This window comes from Ischnura elegans, chromosome 7 (assembly GCF_921293095.1).
Source record: "Ischnura elegans chromosome 7, ioIscEleg1.1, whole genome shotgun sequence".
NCBI classification, from domain to species: Eukaryota; Metazoa; Arthropoda; class Insecta; order Odonata; family Coenagrionidae; genus Ischnura; species Ischnura elegans.
Genome location: NC_060252.1, coordinates 113,441,372 through 113,457,578, shown reverse-complemented (window position 1 = coordinate 113,457,578; position 16,207 = coordinate 113,441,372). Strand labels below are relative to the sequence as shown.

The window sequence follows — 16,207 nt, the reverse complement described above, 5'->3', positions numbered from 1 at the left end:
AAAAGTGTGTTTTTATTCAGCCAACTCAGTCATTAACGTGCAACAAAGTTAGTGGGGAAAAGCTTTCAATAACGCAGTATTCATTTACATTTGCAGACAATATGAGAGAACGAGAAAATGCAGCTTACTAAAATCTTTACAAAATACAACACGGTAACCCAGTCGCCAGAAACATGTAAACAAGTACGCAATTAATATCGTGTGTTAACTTTTTCTTCACTTTTAGGCAGCGTTTATTGCAAACACTCAAAATTTCAATGCCTTTACGTGGGTACTAACCAATTCTTTTCCACAATAAAGATTTCTGCTTGAACTTCATTTTCTTTTAATTCTACAGATGGAAATGGCCAAACTTAAGGATACAATTTTTAAATAGTTGAAAGTTGGAGTTCGGGTGTGTATGCTGTATAACGAGCTGTATCGTACAGGAATGAGCGCAACCACTTCCATCGCTTGAACTGCAAATTTTCACGTTGATTATTGAGTTGGGGTTTATAAGCGATTTTTCTTCAGAAATTAATGAAAATTCCTTTGAGGAATGATAAAAATGGGTCACTTTGTTTTGTTTAGCACGTAAAAAACTAGATAACTACCGTGAGTCCTCGTTCTACGTCACCCCGTTTAACGTCATTTTGCGATAACGTCACGAAAATTTTGAGACCGTCATTCGTTTATCGCACCTTTACTTCGCGATAACGTCAGGTCTGGTCAGGTCTTTTAAATTTCGCGCGAGAAAAAATGCGAAGCGGCGGGCATTGCAGGTTGTTCGTTTTATGGGCAGTAATACAGTCAGTCTAAACGAAGTGTAAAACGGTGTGTTTAATGTCAATTTCGATTACGTTTATAGCAAATTTTCTGCAAAATGAATTCTTAGGTAGGTGCGCAAATTTTAAGTGCGTAAATGTCAAGTAAAGTTTTAGCAAATTTTACTTGACATAACGGTTTTCTGGAACCTGAAAAGTGATTTCTAGGAATTTTTCCGTGTAGATACCCAGGAGACGCTCGACCGGGTGACCACCATAGTGAAGCCGAAAAAACAAATGCAGGAAGATACAAAAATGGAGAAGGATGTATGTCGCTGCTGGTATTGCCGTCGATGAAGACAGGGATTCGTATTTATGCCATAGTTTGGCATTCCCATCGTAAAAAATGGCCCAAATATGATACGCTTAAATTTTTTCGCGTAGGAATTGTGAGGTCTAGGAGCCGATATTCACTTTTTACATTGTTTCTTATGGGATATTGTGCTTCGATTAACGTCATTTCTTTTATCGTCACATTTTTCAGGAACGGTAAGTGACGTTAAATGAGGACTCACTGTATTGGATATTTTTTCTAACATAGGGTGTACGAGTGAATATATACTTCTTCGCGTTCGCATTCGAAAATTAACGTAATCACTTGAAATACGGTTATCACTTACGTAAGTATGGATTTACGTTAGTCAGGGCATATGTAACTTGGGGGATGCCTGTATTAAAAATTCGAGGTATTCGAATAATCGAGCAATGATTTAATATTCGAATTTGATATTCGAGTTCGATAAATCTGCTATTGGACCCATCTCTAATTAATTTACAGCTTTCCCTTGACTTTTTTTTTAACATTTTTTTTCTGGGTCCCTACATATTATGCGCTAAATACATAAAGAAGCAGTATCAAGGAAATTGGACATATGCAACCCACACAAGACCATCCTCACAGGCTGGGTGGCCATTGAGTCATCTTTGTAATGGCCTCTATTATGGCGTATATCACTGCGTATTTTGTTAACTATCTATAAAGATTATATAGAATAAGTTAGAAAATCAATTTATCTCTAATACAATTCTTTGTTTAAATAAATTGTGAAGTACATAAATATTTTTTTCACTGCGGTTTTTGCACTGCTGATTGTTAGCTACGTTGAATCATCGAATGGGAGTATCCCATAATTAATCTGAATTCCTGTATTTCCTGTTCCAGTGTTCCTGCTTGTGTTCTTTGTCTAATTACATTTTACGTCTTTGCCGAGATATGATTTTTTCCTAGGTTTCTTAATATTTGCTATTATCTCCACCAATTGAAAAATTCAGCCAACAAAATTCTATACTCTCCAAGCTATGGAGAAAATGTCCTCTAGAATAAATTTTCCAATTTATGACTGTTTGGACAAAGAATAATGCTTCTTATTTTAACCAATGCACATTGTAATGCATGTTGCATTATTTGATCATCATTCCTACCTATGTCTTAAATGATTCTATGTTTATAATTATAATTAACTTGTTGACGCTGTGACATTAAAACATTCATAAAAGCTTGAAATTATTTTATGAACAAGTAAAAAAAAAGCAATGATTTTTACAATTCCTGATAGGGAACCTTCATACAAATTTTGTGTATGCCGATGTTTGAGTTTTTAGTCTAGTGAACTATGTAATTTGGAGATTCTGCTGTACTTCCAGGACTGTAGCCAAAAACAATTTGGGCGATTGTTTTTTGGGAGGGGGTTCATTTTGGTGTGGTTCATCGGAAGGGGGTTCACTTAAAACTGAAAAGCGTCTCTCTAACAAACATTATGGGGTTTTTCTGCACTCTCAAAGCTTTCCACAGTCTTGAGTAGTGCTAACTTGCAACCTTATAAACAATCTGTCACTTGCACTAATCCTCTTCTTGATTTTTCAGTCAAATGGACTTCACCTTCATCTCTGATTGCCTCTCAACTAACTGGCGAAATTTTGAAGATTTGACCCAGAAGAAAGAGTGGAATTTAAGGCTGCTGGAAATACTGCTAGCCATTTATGTTGCTGTACCAGGCTCAATTGAAATTTTCCAAAGAGACAAATTAAGTAAAATTTGCATAACTTCGGTGTTGCTAGATAAGCAGCCTTGTCTTGAGGAGACAGCAAAAGCACTGCAGCTTCTTCCCATTATGATCCGTAATCAGGATGAAGAGACCATTGAGGAATTACGGTGAGTGATTATTTACTTGCTAATGACCTCATTTTTCTGGGGAATTTCTCTTTACAGTATGTCTCCAAATTTAAAGCCTCAAATTTTTTAGTCTACACTTTTGGAAAAAAATTCTCTTGTGCAAAGCAAGCCTCAATACACAATTACTTGATACTTTCTATGCTCTTGGTGTGCAGCTGAATAAATTTATTACATATTAGGTTAACAAAAATAGTTCCTAATGTGCTAATGGATGTTTTAAATGTATTCCCATACATTAAATTCATTTGTCAACTATTTTTTTATCAGATTCACTAAATTTTATCGTAAAGCGAAACATCACTCATGATTTTTTTTGTCATTAAAATCTTAGTATACCATTTGCATACCCATTTTTCATCTACATATTGAAGTCTGATTGACATAAGCTAGTAATGACACTCTTAAACCTACTACTTGTAGAATGCAGGATTAAAAAGGCTCTTAAGTCAAGGCAGATGCCACGTTGCTGTGTTAGATTGCACTTGAAATGATTGTAATTTATTATAATTTGTAATGTATATTTGTCTTAAAAATTTGCATTTAGGTCTAACAAAAATGGGTTTGAAAATCTACATTACCTAAATAGTTTCTGTTCTGCCTTACAGCATAAACAAATGGCACTCACAATATACTTCATGACAGGGATGATGCCGAATGCAAATATCACAGACAATTATTTGATGTGATAAACTAATTGTTATCCTATCCGCTACCACAGATTTATGTATAATTTATTTTCCCACTGAAACAGTGCACATAGCGGAAGACATCACGCATTAATGTGTGTGTGTGTACCATAAATGTTGTTTATTGTTTACATGAGATGAAAATGCTTAGTATTCCACCCATGGATAGAAAATGAGATTTTGAGTGAAAAAAGAAATTGTAGGAAGCGGCATCTACACTTTCTATCATCTCAAGATGTTGTGCACTGCATTAAAATGACTTGACAGCTTATCCTATGAATGGTAATTTATTACTCCATGAGCAATATTTAGCGGAAAAATGCATGGCTGTTTATATTTCTTTGATGACTTATTTCAAGACTTTAAGGACCTCCTTTCAGTCAGTGTTTCAAAAAAATAAGACTTTCCTGGAATATTTGCCATAGTCACAAGATACAAGTCAACATACTGCCATCACAGGGTGTCCCGTAGGCCGGCCCTCATTTTTCAGAATTGAGAAAAGTTATGTTTTCCTGGTCTCAAAATGATCCAAATGAGGTTTATATTCACGTGTTAAAATTTGGTTACTTTAAAATAACGGCAACCCGTGCCCCAAGGGCCCTAAGTACTAAGGACCCTCAATTGAGTTTTTTGGGGCTATTTCTATGTAAAACGTAGAAGTAAATCCCTTTTGCCCCAATTTTCTGTTTGTTTTGACCTATCTCTAAGCGTTTAGGAGGTATCATCCGTCATAAAGCATTCCCCCCCAGGGCACCACCCCGCACCGCGGCACCGCTGAGGTACGGCCCGCACCACTTACTACAGACTTCCCCTCAACACCCTCCCCTCCCTCGGCAAAGACTTTGCTCCTGATGACAAGATTTACATGCTAGTGGTACAGTATTGAAAAGGTTGTTCCTCTTGTGTCATGATTAATGTTGTTAAAGCCTATTATGTCAATTTTAACCCTTCAACGCCATCCCTTGTACTGGGTACAGACCCCTTAAACCTTGATGTTTTGCCGCCATACGGCCGCGAACCATTCCAGCAGGCTTTGTTCCAAAGTCCTCTTTATGTACAAAATATTATGAGCATGTTATACAATTGTGTCTATGAATCTGGTGTCTGGTGTCCATTGTGTCTGAGTAAAGTGATGAAATAAATACTTTATCATGAACATGACGTTCATTTTAAGAATAGACCAACAAAAAAAGGCTAAATCAAGACTAAATCCAGGCATTGAACTGGTTGGAAAAGGAAGTGAAGAAATACTCGGCTCAAATTTACCTACAGTGAGAGAAGTACTGTGTGTTTTCTCTATCTCCTCATGGGTCCGAAATTTGAAAGACTTAGTGCGAGAAAAACCGTGAGAAATATGTCTCATCCATAGTATAAAACTAGAATTCCTTTTATTACGGAAAATAAGGCGATTGAAAAGTTAGAAAAATGACGCAAAGAATGGATGAACATGCAACGACATAAAGAGAGCGCGAACTACAGTGGATATGAAGAGAAGAGAATCTTTCGTAATAAAACTTGATGAATTGTTTGGCATTGCAAGGAGCGGTACCATTGAATTTTTGACGCACGAGAAGGAAAGTGCCGTTAATCTCTCAGATAAATGTGCTTGGGCTGAAGAAATAAAGTTCTTACGCAAATAAAGAGGAGCACAAAATGCAGTTATTGGTGGATTAGATTTCAATGTATTCAAGAGGAAAAGATGTGGTTTTCCGCTCCATTTTCTGCATTAGCTCCCAACAGTGACCCGCAGTTCCTAAAAAGACTTGTTAATCACGAAAGTGTTAACCTGGACATAGCGAAAGCAGCACAAAAAAGGTTTTCAAACCACTTGTGGTACATGAGTGAGGAGTTGGTAGGCCTGTCATTCTTTGACGGATCCATTTCTAGGTGTGAAAAGAAAAACGTGATACGTGATCATGTGAAGGAAAATATGATCCACCGAAGAAGGCATTCTATGAACATAAAGGCATGACTAAGGTTCTATACCAAATTTTGTTACTACTAATTCGAGAAAGCTATTTAATGTAAATATGCATTGCATTCTTTGATGTGCACATGCGAGAATGGGATGAACATCCAAGAACGATTTGCATTTTATTCAGGGTCATCGAGTGGGAAATGATTGTGCAGCGAGAGGGTTGAAACTAATTCAAGATTTTTAGGCAGTCACGTTGAAGGAAGAGAGCTTTCAAAATTTATTACTAAGTGTGACTTTTGATCGCAATACAACCCTTACGTGCGGAAAGGCACTTTAATTGCCAAATATGGGATGTCAGTGAAAAATTAGAAATACCAGAAAATGTAATTTATTTTGGTTAATGTACCAAAATTCATGGACAGAGTGAAAATAAATTGATCTCTTGGATTCGAAGTATTGTTATGGTAATTACATTCTTTCTAAGGTAAGCACATTTCTTTAGATGCTAGATCTTGTCATCAGGAGCAAAGTCTTTGCCGGCTTTAAAGGGTTAAAATTGACATAATAGGCTTTAACAACATTAATCATGACACAAGAGGAACAACCTTTTCAATACTGTACCACTAGCATGTAAATCTTGTCATCAGGAGCAAAGTCTTTGCCGAGGGAGGGGAGGGTGTTGAGGGGAAGTCTGTAGTAAGTGGTGCGGGCCGTACCTCAGCGGTGCCGCGGTGCGGGGTGGTGCCCTGGGGGGGAATGCTTTATGACGGATGATACCTCCTAAACGCTTAGAGATAGGTCAAAACCAAGGTTCTTAGACGGTAAGGTTGCCTCATTCGTAACTGCGCATGCGCCAGCAGGAGTCCCGTTACGTCACTGTAGACCCTGCATCCCAGCTGATCCTAGCCATTTCATTGTTTGCACGCTAGAAATTGAGAGAGAATAAGTTCCTGAGACCTTGCGCCGCCTTGTGTTTAACGCGAATCTGAAAACATTTCCTGCAATTTCACTGGAAATCGTCTTTGTAATCCACTACTCATAAGACGAACTTTTTGTGGGTGAAGAGCGCCATTAATCGTCGGATATGCCAGGCTGCCGTTGTACTGTGGCAACGTGCTCCAACAGCTTGTCGAAAACGAAGAAAGCTGGACGGAATGTCTCATATCACAGACGGATGCTTAAATTGAAAAATCTTTTTATTGTATATATTAACTAATCGAATCATTTACCGTGTCTCGCCCCTCACACATGTGAAGAAAGTGAATCGGTCAGACAAACTAAGTGGATATGCTAAAGATTTCGTAATCAAGAACTTAGATGCCCCTATTGCATTGGAAAATCTGGAATTCTTCCCTTTTAAGGCAAATTGAACTTAATATTTTGCGCACTCATTCATGCAGGGACTATTTTGCAAGTTCATCGTTTATTTCGTATGCTATGAGTAACATCGTGTACCAATGGTAAGATATCAGGTAAACAAATTTCTAGTACTAAGTCTATAATTTTGAGTCCTTTCGCATGCCTTTGAGAGCTATTGAGAAATTTTCGAAATTAGCATATGGGAAAAGGTCCTTAGTTTTGTTGAGTGTAAGCAAAATTTTACAATTTTGACCTATTGACCTCACAATGTGGGTCCAAACCAAAAATTTCAATTTGCCTTATGGGGTTTCAATGTTTAAAAAACCGAGATAGAAAAAAGTCTGAATTTCATTGACCAAGATGACTATTCTTAGGTTTTCGGACACGAGAAACCCGAAATTAATACTTTTATTCTCGAAAATTCAACTGTTGACCCAGTAAGGTCACCGTCAAGGTCATAAAGGTGGCAAAAAGAATAGTATACCAACAAAGGTGTCGATCCATAGGTTTTTTGGGTGCCCAAGTCATTGGTAAAGTCCAAAAACCCTTATTATTCACTAATTGACCTCCGAGGGTCACAATGGGGGTCAAAGGTCATAGAGTTAAACGTCGGGCGTTTCCTATTACTTCAAAACGTATGTTTTGAAGTAATAGGAAAACTAATGTCCCTAACCAAAGGTTTAGAAGGGTGACCAAGTGAGTGGTGTAGTACACATATCCACTGTCTTTTCCGACCTCTACGACCTTTGACCCCCATTATGACCCTCGGTGGTAAAAAAATCGACAATATGGATCTGCGAACTGCAAAACTGACTTGGGCACACTTTAAAACCCATGGTTCCACACTTTTGCTGTCATATTGGCCCGAGGTTTAACTCTATGACCTTTGACCCCCATTGTGACCCTCAACAGCAAAAGTCTATGAGCGGATCTATGAACTGCCTAACCGACTTTGGCACCCTTCAAAACCTATCGTTTGACACGTTGGTTGTCATGATTGCCCGAGGTTTAACCCTATGACCTTTGTCCCCCATTGTGACCCTCGGAGGTCTAAAAATCAACACTACGGATCTATGAACTGCTTAACCGACTTTAGCACCCTTCAAAACCTATGGTTTGACACGCTGGTTATCATGATTTCCCGACGTTTAACCCGATGACCTTTGACCCCCATTGTGACCCTCAGAGGTCAAAAAATCAACACTACGGATCTATGAACTGCCTAACCGACTTTGGCACCCTTCAAAACCCATGGTTTGACACGTTGGTTGTCATGATGGCCCGACGTTTAACTCTATGACCTTTGACCCCCATTGTGACCCTCGGAGGTCAATTAGTGAATAATAAGGGTTTTTGGACTTTACCAATGACTTGGGCACCCAAAAAACCTATGGATCGACACCTTTGTTGGTATACTATTCTTTTTGCCACCTTTATGACCATGACGGTGACCTTACTGGGTCAACAGTTGAATTTTCGAGAATAAAAGTATTAATTTCGGGTTTCTCGTGTCTGAAAACCTAAGAATAGTCATCTTGGTCAATGAAATTCAGACTTTTTTCTATCTCGGTTTTTTTGACATTGAAACCCCATAAGGCAAATTGAAATTTTTGGTTTGGACCCACATTGTGAGGTCAATAGGTCAAAATTGTAAAATTTTGCTTACACTCAACAAAACTAAGGACCTTTTCCCATAAGTACATATGCCAATTTTCATAAAATTGCTCGATGCAAAGTTACTAAAATTACAGGTCAAAAATGACACACGACCCTTGGGACAGTCTGTATTTTCAAAGCCCGGCGAGGAATGAAAACGAGCATAATTTCTATTTAAAAAGTTGCAGAACTGTAATTTTTTGAAGCAACTAATTTGGTTTTTGCGTATTTTCCTCCCAGCCATATTAATCTAAGTTTAAATTATATTGCGGAAGTAGCAAGGAAAACAGTGTTTTGAGAGTTACCGGAAGGAAGTGTGGACACGGAATCAACTCGCACACCTTCCCATTTCATCACTTCATCAGGAAATTATGGCGTCTGAATACACGAATTTATCTTTTTTTTAATCTTATCATCATTATTTTCATAAATCGGCCTTCAATTTAAAAATTCGGCTTATAGTGTTCGATAGAGGGTAAATTCAAGAACTCGCTGCGGTAAGCAGTTAGGCCCGCGGAAAGGCTAGAATTTGAAATGGCGCTGGATGTTGGGTCTACAGTGACGTCAAGCCAATGGGAGCCCGAGTCGCGAATGAGGCAACCTTTACTCTAAGAACCTTGGGTCAAAACAAACAGAAAATTGGGGCAAAAGGGATTTACTTCTACGTTTTACATAGAAATAGCCCCAAAAAACTCAATTGAGGGTCCTTAGTACTTAGGGCCCTTGGGGCACGGGTTGCCGTTATTTTAAAGTAACCAAATTTTAACACGTGAATATAAACCTCATTTGGATCATTTTGAGACCAGGAAAACATAACTTTTCTCAATTCTGAAAAATAAGGGCCGGCCTACAGGACACCCTGTGATGGCAGTATGTTGACTTGTATCTTGTGACTATGGCAAATATTCCAGGAAAGTCTTATTTTTTTGAAACACTGACTGAAAGGAGGTCCTTAAAGTCTTGAAATAAGTCATCAAAATATGTGTCATTAGACGAAGTTGATGAATATTTGCAGTTACAATGACATGAGTCAGCTATATATTTACAAAAACTCAAAAGACTATTTACCTGCACTCCTGCTATTCAATTGACCCATTGTTTCTAATTGCATGAGGATGAAAGTGTACACTGAGGGATGTGATGAATGAAAAAGTGAAACCATCATCTTCCTTGCATTCAGGTCTCACTTACAGCAGTTAATTATCCAGCACTTTCACAATGAAGAAAAATCTGAGTCATCTTCGCAGACAAATGAAAATCCTGATCGTGGAATAATATTTGAGAGATTGCTTGTAGCACTTGAGTTAACCAGCTCCCCAATGCTATTGAAATTCATCATCTGCCATTCAAGTGGAGGTAGTGTTGCTTTGAAGCCTGATAGTTTGGAAATATCGCTCTCTGAGACTGTGAAAAGGTAAGAAACTCATCTTTCAAGGTAAACTAAATATCATCACTTCTGCTATTTAAGTAAATTGTTTCAGTAAATATCTGAAATTGGAATAGTTTTTTTATGATGTACAGGCGGTCCCCGACCTTCGCACACAATGCGTTCCCGAAAACGTGTACGAAAGTCGAATGTACGAAAGTCGAACTATACTAATTAGGGGTTACGTTCCAAATGAGCGTAATATATGTACTAAAACCTTTTTTTCACAGATTTTATTTCAGTTCACTAAATTTTAATAATATATGTTAATACCATTCCTCAAATCATCTAATTTCTTTCGAAAATACGCAGAAAATGTAAGTAAAAGTTTAAAAAAAAAAAAAAAATGCGTTGGCTATCGAGTGAAACTTCCTCTTGGCGTTTAAGTCGACATTCCACTTATTATGTCCACTATAAATAAAAGGACATATCAAGAAGCATAACATAATGTAATAGGGTAGTTTCCTTCATCAAAGAAAACAAAAGGCATTGATGGCGATTCGTTACCCACCATTAGTGTATTCATAATACACAAATTATTTGGTTTTTGAAATACCGGTTTTGACGAATGGCAAGGGTCAAATTTTATCCTCATTTGAAAAAGGCCAGATTGGCGCCCATGCGATTCCACTCCACGTGACGTCACAGGGACCTAGTTTCTACACGAGAGGATAGGAGTTATGCATCGTCAGAGGCTACCAATGCATGCATGAGTCACAGAGCTCAGGGAAACATGTCTTAAATAACACCTATTAAAACTGGCTAAGGTCGGAAAGTTTTCTTCGTTTGATAAGGTATTAATAAACCTTTTTTAAGCCATGCGCTACCAGACAGGAAGGTACTCAGCTATCCGTTAGCATCCTGCGTCCTATCAGCGCTCAGAGCCTCGATCAAGGTCACCTACCAGGCGGGAGGGGGAACCAGAAATGCGTCGTACGGACTTTTTCCCTTCATTCCTACTTACGCGTCGCGTTTTCGCGCGCTTGAAATTTTTCACTTTTCATTTGATCGCGAAAAATAGATATCGTCATTTAAAAATCTAAAAGCGTGAAATACGCACTCCAGGAGTAATAATCTTTCGATTTAGGCAATAAATAAATAATAGGAAACCACCCTATTTTTGTACCCGCGCTCTGGATACCTTTTAATTTTTACACCAAAATTCGTCATTCGTGATCGCGTATATTTCGCATGGTATTCAATAAGACAAAAGACAAATGGAATTCGGGTGATATTTTGTGCAATATCGTTGCTGAAGGTGTACATGAATTAAGCACTCAAACGAAAAAACACAATTAGAAAGAAGATCTTACTAGTTTTATTGAAAGCTATTTGATCATGTGTAGTCAACTTTTTTGAAAAATCTCTCCAATGAAGGCTTTCTTCTTCTCTTGATGGCAGTCCCTCTCCCAAATAAATCACCTAGATTATAGTCAACTACCAACACTTCCCTTCATTGTATACGTTCGTATTGTTCGCATCGTTTGCATATACAGGCATCCCCCGAGTTACGTATGTCTCGACTTATGTAAATCCATACTTACGTAAGCGATAACTGTATTTCAAATGATTACGTTAATTTTCGAATGCGAACAAGAAGAAGTATATAATCGCTCGTACACCCTATGTTAGAAAAAATATCGAATAGTTATCGAGTTTTTTACATGCTAAACAAAAAAAAGTGACCCATTTTTATCATTCCTCAAAGGAATTTTCATTAATTTCTGAAGAAAAATCGCTTATAAATCCCAAGTCAGCAATCAACGTGAAAATTTGCAGTTCTATTGATGGATGTGGTTGCGCTCATTCCTGTACGATACAACTTGTTATACTGCATGCACACCTCCGACTTTCAACTATTTAAAAATTGTATCCTTAAGTTTGGACATTTCCATCTGTGGAATTAAAAGAAAATGAAGTTCAAGCAGAAATCTATATTGCGGAAAAGAATTGTTTAGTACCCACGTAACGGCATTGAAATTTTGAGTGTTTGCAATGAACGCCGCAAAAAAGTTAAGAAAAAGTTGACACACGATATTAATTGTGTAATTGTTTACGTGTTTCTGGTGGAAAATTTTATTAAGCTGCATTTTCTCGTTCTCTCATATTGTGTTCAACTGTAAATGAATATTGCGTCATTGAAAGCTTTTCCCCGCTAACTTTTTTGCTCGTTAATGACAGAGTTGGCTGAATAAAAGCTCACTTTGAATTAGGTTTGTGCTTTGGAAATACTCTTCGATGTTTCCAGCAAAGTAAATATTCAATTGATGATATTTTCGCGTAATTTTATTGAGATATGAGAGAATGAAAGTATGTTTCCGTGCGTGAAAGATTGAGTGTATGTGCGAGTGATGCTATCTAAGAATATAGTAATTTACTGGTATTTTTTGTGTGTTATTTGCTTGTAATCCTAGACTACTCCTACGTGTATTAACTGTGTCAGTGAAATCACCAGATTCATCGATCGAAGCAATATATAAAAGGCAGAAGATATAATGATTATAGGTAGGTAGACGATGCATTCTTTGGGCCCTTAGATCGCAGTATAACATAATGAATCAATTTAAGTATTAAGTTTAGTAATGTAACGTTGAGATACCGTACTTTCCCGAATCCACGCGGTCAGTCAACTCTGGGAATAATATTACGCATTTTGATTGGCAATGCTCTAGATGCAACTCTCAGACTATATTAATGTTTATCGATTTTGTATCTAATAACGTAAGAATATGTGGTAGAGTTCATGAATTTCGCAGTGAATTGAATGAAACTTCACCGAGAATTTACCGTGCATTTCTCCGCTGAGAATTTCAACGCGCCGATTGCAATCTATGAAGCACTAACGCAAAGGTTCGACTTACGCAGTCTGCCAGAACGCATCGCTTACGTAACTCGGGGGATGCCTGTACTGCCATTTGAAACAATTGAATGTTTGGATGCGCAGTAAACATCACAGGAATTCAAAAAATTTACAGACCAACGTCCGAAAGTCCGAATTTAGCGTACGGAAGTCAAGTAAAAGGTGTCAATTTTGAACGTACGAAAGTGCGAATTGAACGAAAGTCGAGGACCGCCTGTAATTTATTACATGTTTTAGTGCTCTTAAGGCATTCTTTAGCTTCTCTTCTTTTCTGTCATAAATTGTGTGTTTGAATATATGCAAGGGATGGTTGGATCGGATACATCAGTTCCAAATAACCACTGATATTACCCCTCATCGGAAGTATCGGATTCAAAGGCACGGAAAACATCAAATCTGAGCCATAATTTAAATTAAAGCTTCAGTGAGTGTAAGGCCCTGTTAGAGTGGAAAAGATTTCCGCTTCTCCCTTGACATGCAATACACTGCGATGATTGTCCTACTCATGAACCAAATTTTTTAAAACTTCTCACAGCTCTCTACTTTGCAGAATTTCAGTCATGGAACAAATGGAATATGGAATGGAATACAAACAGCACCTTCCCAAGAGATTGTACAACCATGAGGGGAATCTCAGCTTTGTAGGATAATAACCACGTCAAAAGAAACTGCGTCGCAGATTTCTCAAAACCGCTAATCCCCTCCCGCGGCCCTCCATCTCCCCTTGGTGCATGCCTCTGAAGTTTTTTTGTCCTCTCCAAGAGCGAGCAGACCATAAATCATTAGCTTCGAGAGAAAATATCAAGTTACATGAGAACAATGGAAACAGTACTCGTCCTTCCCTTGTCTCACCGACTGACCTTTTTCAGTTTACTTGCTTCAAGTTCACCCTGTTTCTGCAGGCAGCTGGTTTGTGAGTCACCTATTTTACCCAAAGGTGTCTAGCGACAGTTTACGGCAATTGGGTGACATGCACGAAATTAAAAGATGAATGAGAGCAAACTAGACGAATTTCTGATATTTTCTTGTTTTAATTGATTGATATGAAGCTTTCTAGTTGCAACAAGGCTATACCAATACTAAACACTGTCCAAACAGCACGATTTTCAAAGAAACAAGCGATGTGTGAGCACACTCACACAAGACGAAACAGACCGGATAGTGCAAATGCAAACTGCGTGTATCACATAACTCACCCATCTTCGCCTGAAGCCTATGACGTCACTAAGTTGCAAAATCGGACGTGTTAGTCCCCTAGCTCCCTCTAGGTAGCCTCGTTGCTTGAAAGATGAAAGGAGCGCGTTCTTTCCCCGCCAATTCTCTTTTATGGACTTCTGCTGCCTAACCCATTGGTGAGCCGTCACTCGTTCTATTAAAGGTTGTTTAAATTGAAGTCTATATCGCTCTTAATTGTGTTGCTGGTTGAACAGTTTCATTTTAATTTAATATTAGACGATCCTTAAAAGAGTGTCTTCCATAGTGTGGAAACAGTTTTATTTGGATGGGGAGAACACAGTATATGCCATGTGCGAGCACTGTGACGTGAAACTATCGCGAGGAAGTGCAAAATCCACCTCACCACTACTGGAGCATATGCATCTGAAAAACAATTCAGTATGCATTCAGAAAGAGAGAAAATTTGGGGAAAATGTGTGTGAGGAAAATCTGAAAATATTAAAATGTTTATGATAATCTCTACATTATTTGTTTTATTGTATGTGGCCTGAATAAAGTTGAATAATTGCTTCATTTTTTAACTGGTAATAAAAAAAAACATTTGGATCTGACACCTGAAATCAAGGATCCAATCTGGATCTGAAAAAATCCTAGATCTTTCCATCCCTAGTGCATATAATGTGAATGCGTCAGGATGTCATATAATTATTTGGCATCCTTATTTCTACTACAAGGCTCGTTTTTATATTACCAGCAGGATATTTTGAGTTCAATTTTTAATTTTAAGCTAATGTTTTAATGAATGTTCAATTTAATTGGTCTAGTCTCTTTGTTTCACTGAGTATTTCTTTAAAATATCTTAGGATATGGAGTCAGAGTGGTGACTATATTCTGGCTTCCCACTCCATTGGCCTGGGTTTAAATCCTGGCGATGGCTATTCGTCAGAGATTTGCTCTCAGAAATTGCTCTCTGCTTGAGTGTTGTGTGGAGACTATTTCAATGACTGTGTTTCCCTCCATCGGATGAGATGCTGTGCCTAAGGCTCTCACGCTTGGCACCTTTCGTCATGATCAGTCCAATGCTGATGCCAAGTTTCTATCCACTTTTCCTTCCCTGCCTATTCACCTGGGATATGGGATTTTACTCAATTGTTTTTGCATGCTTTGCAGATCAAATTATGACCAGCAGCTTAAGCTTCTAACGGCTGTGTACTCTGTGGCCAGTGGTGATGGTACAGAAAACATTCGTCTTGGTGCAGTGAACAACTTCCTCTCCAAACTCATCAAAGTCAGTGACCAGAGCATTGTTGAAACTTTTTACAAGGAGTCTGTTGCCACAATTTTTCAAACCCTCAAAAAAGGTTTTGTCGATAATCCTGTTGGGAAGAGGAGTCAGCTGATATCAAAAATTGTCAGCTTCCAGCTGCTGCAAATAATGTTTGTTGGGCTCAATAAGCGTCTAGAAGAACCGGAATGCTCAATTTTCTTGGAGGATAAAGGTGTGGAAATGCGCGGTAGGAGTATGATTCAGAAGCTGATGCATATGTGCTTGAACGGCATGAGATTAAGGGAGCATGATTCCCAGCTTAAAGAACTGGGAGATCTCATGAGAAGGTATCGATGTGCAGCCTACAACACTGCAGTTTCCATCTTGGCAAATCTGAGAAGGGAGACCAAAGCTTTTAAGTATGTGTTCGAAGCGTACTTGAGCGAAGGTAAAAGACTCTGGGAGTGCTTTGTGGACACCTCTTCGCCCAAGCACCTCCCAAGCAGTTTTGATGTGGAGCCAGAGGTGGTTGCCGTTGATGCACCGATTTGTGAGGGAGAAGAGTCTCAGAGGAAGAGGATGCGGTTGGATTGTAGTGTGCAGAGCAGCGTCTTTCTGAGCACTCAGGAGTACCTGGCGGACAGCACACTAAATGAGGACATCACCAAATTTGATTATCTGCACTGCTCTGTTCGAAGCTTTTGCTGGATCAACAGGGAGCCAGGTGGTGATGGTGTGAATCCAATCGGGGTTAGTACCTAGTGATTATTTTAAAATCATAAGACTGCCTCGGTAAGCTTAGGGCTGTATTCTTAGTCGACCCTACATATCCGTCCCTATATAACAAAAGGCCCCTACATGCGTTTCTCAGTCAACCCTACAT

At 38.5% G+C, this 16,207-nt stretch overlaps 1 protein-coding gene across 1 annotated transcript in view; it reads left to right on the top strand.

Moving 5' to 3' along the window:
- The window catches only part of LOC124162866 (DNA-dependent protein kinase catalytic subunit-like), a 299,017-nt gene that overhangs the window by 121,551 nt on the left and 161,259 nt on the right, over positions 1-16,207 (top strand). Inside the window, exons 24-26 of the mRNA XM_046539551.1 lie at positions 2,668-2,955; positions 9,776-10,009; positions 15,228-16,074. Coding sequence (XP_046395507.1) covers positions 2,668-2,955; positions 9,776-10,009; positions 15,228-16,074 — 1,369 coding nt within the window. The remainder of the gene's footprint in view (positions 1-2,667; positions 2,956-9,775; positions 10,010-15,227; positions 16,075-16,207) is intronic.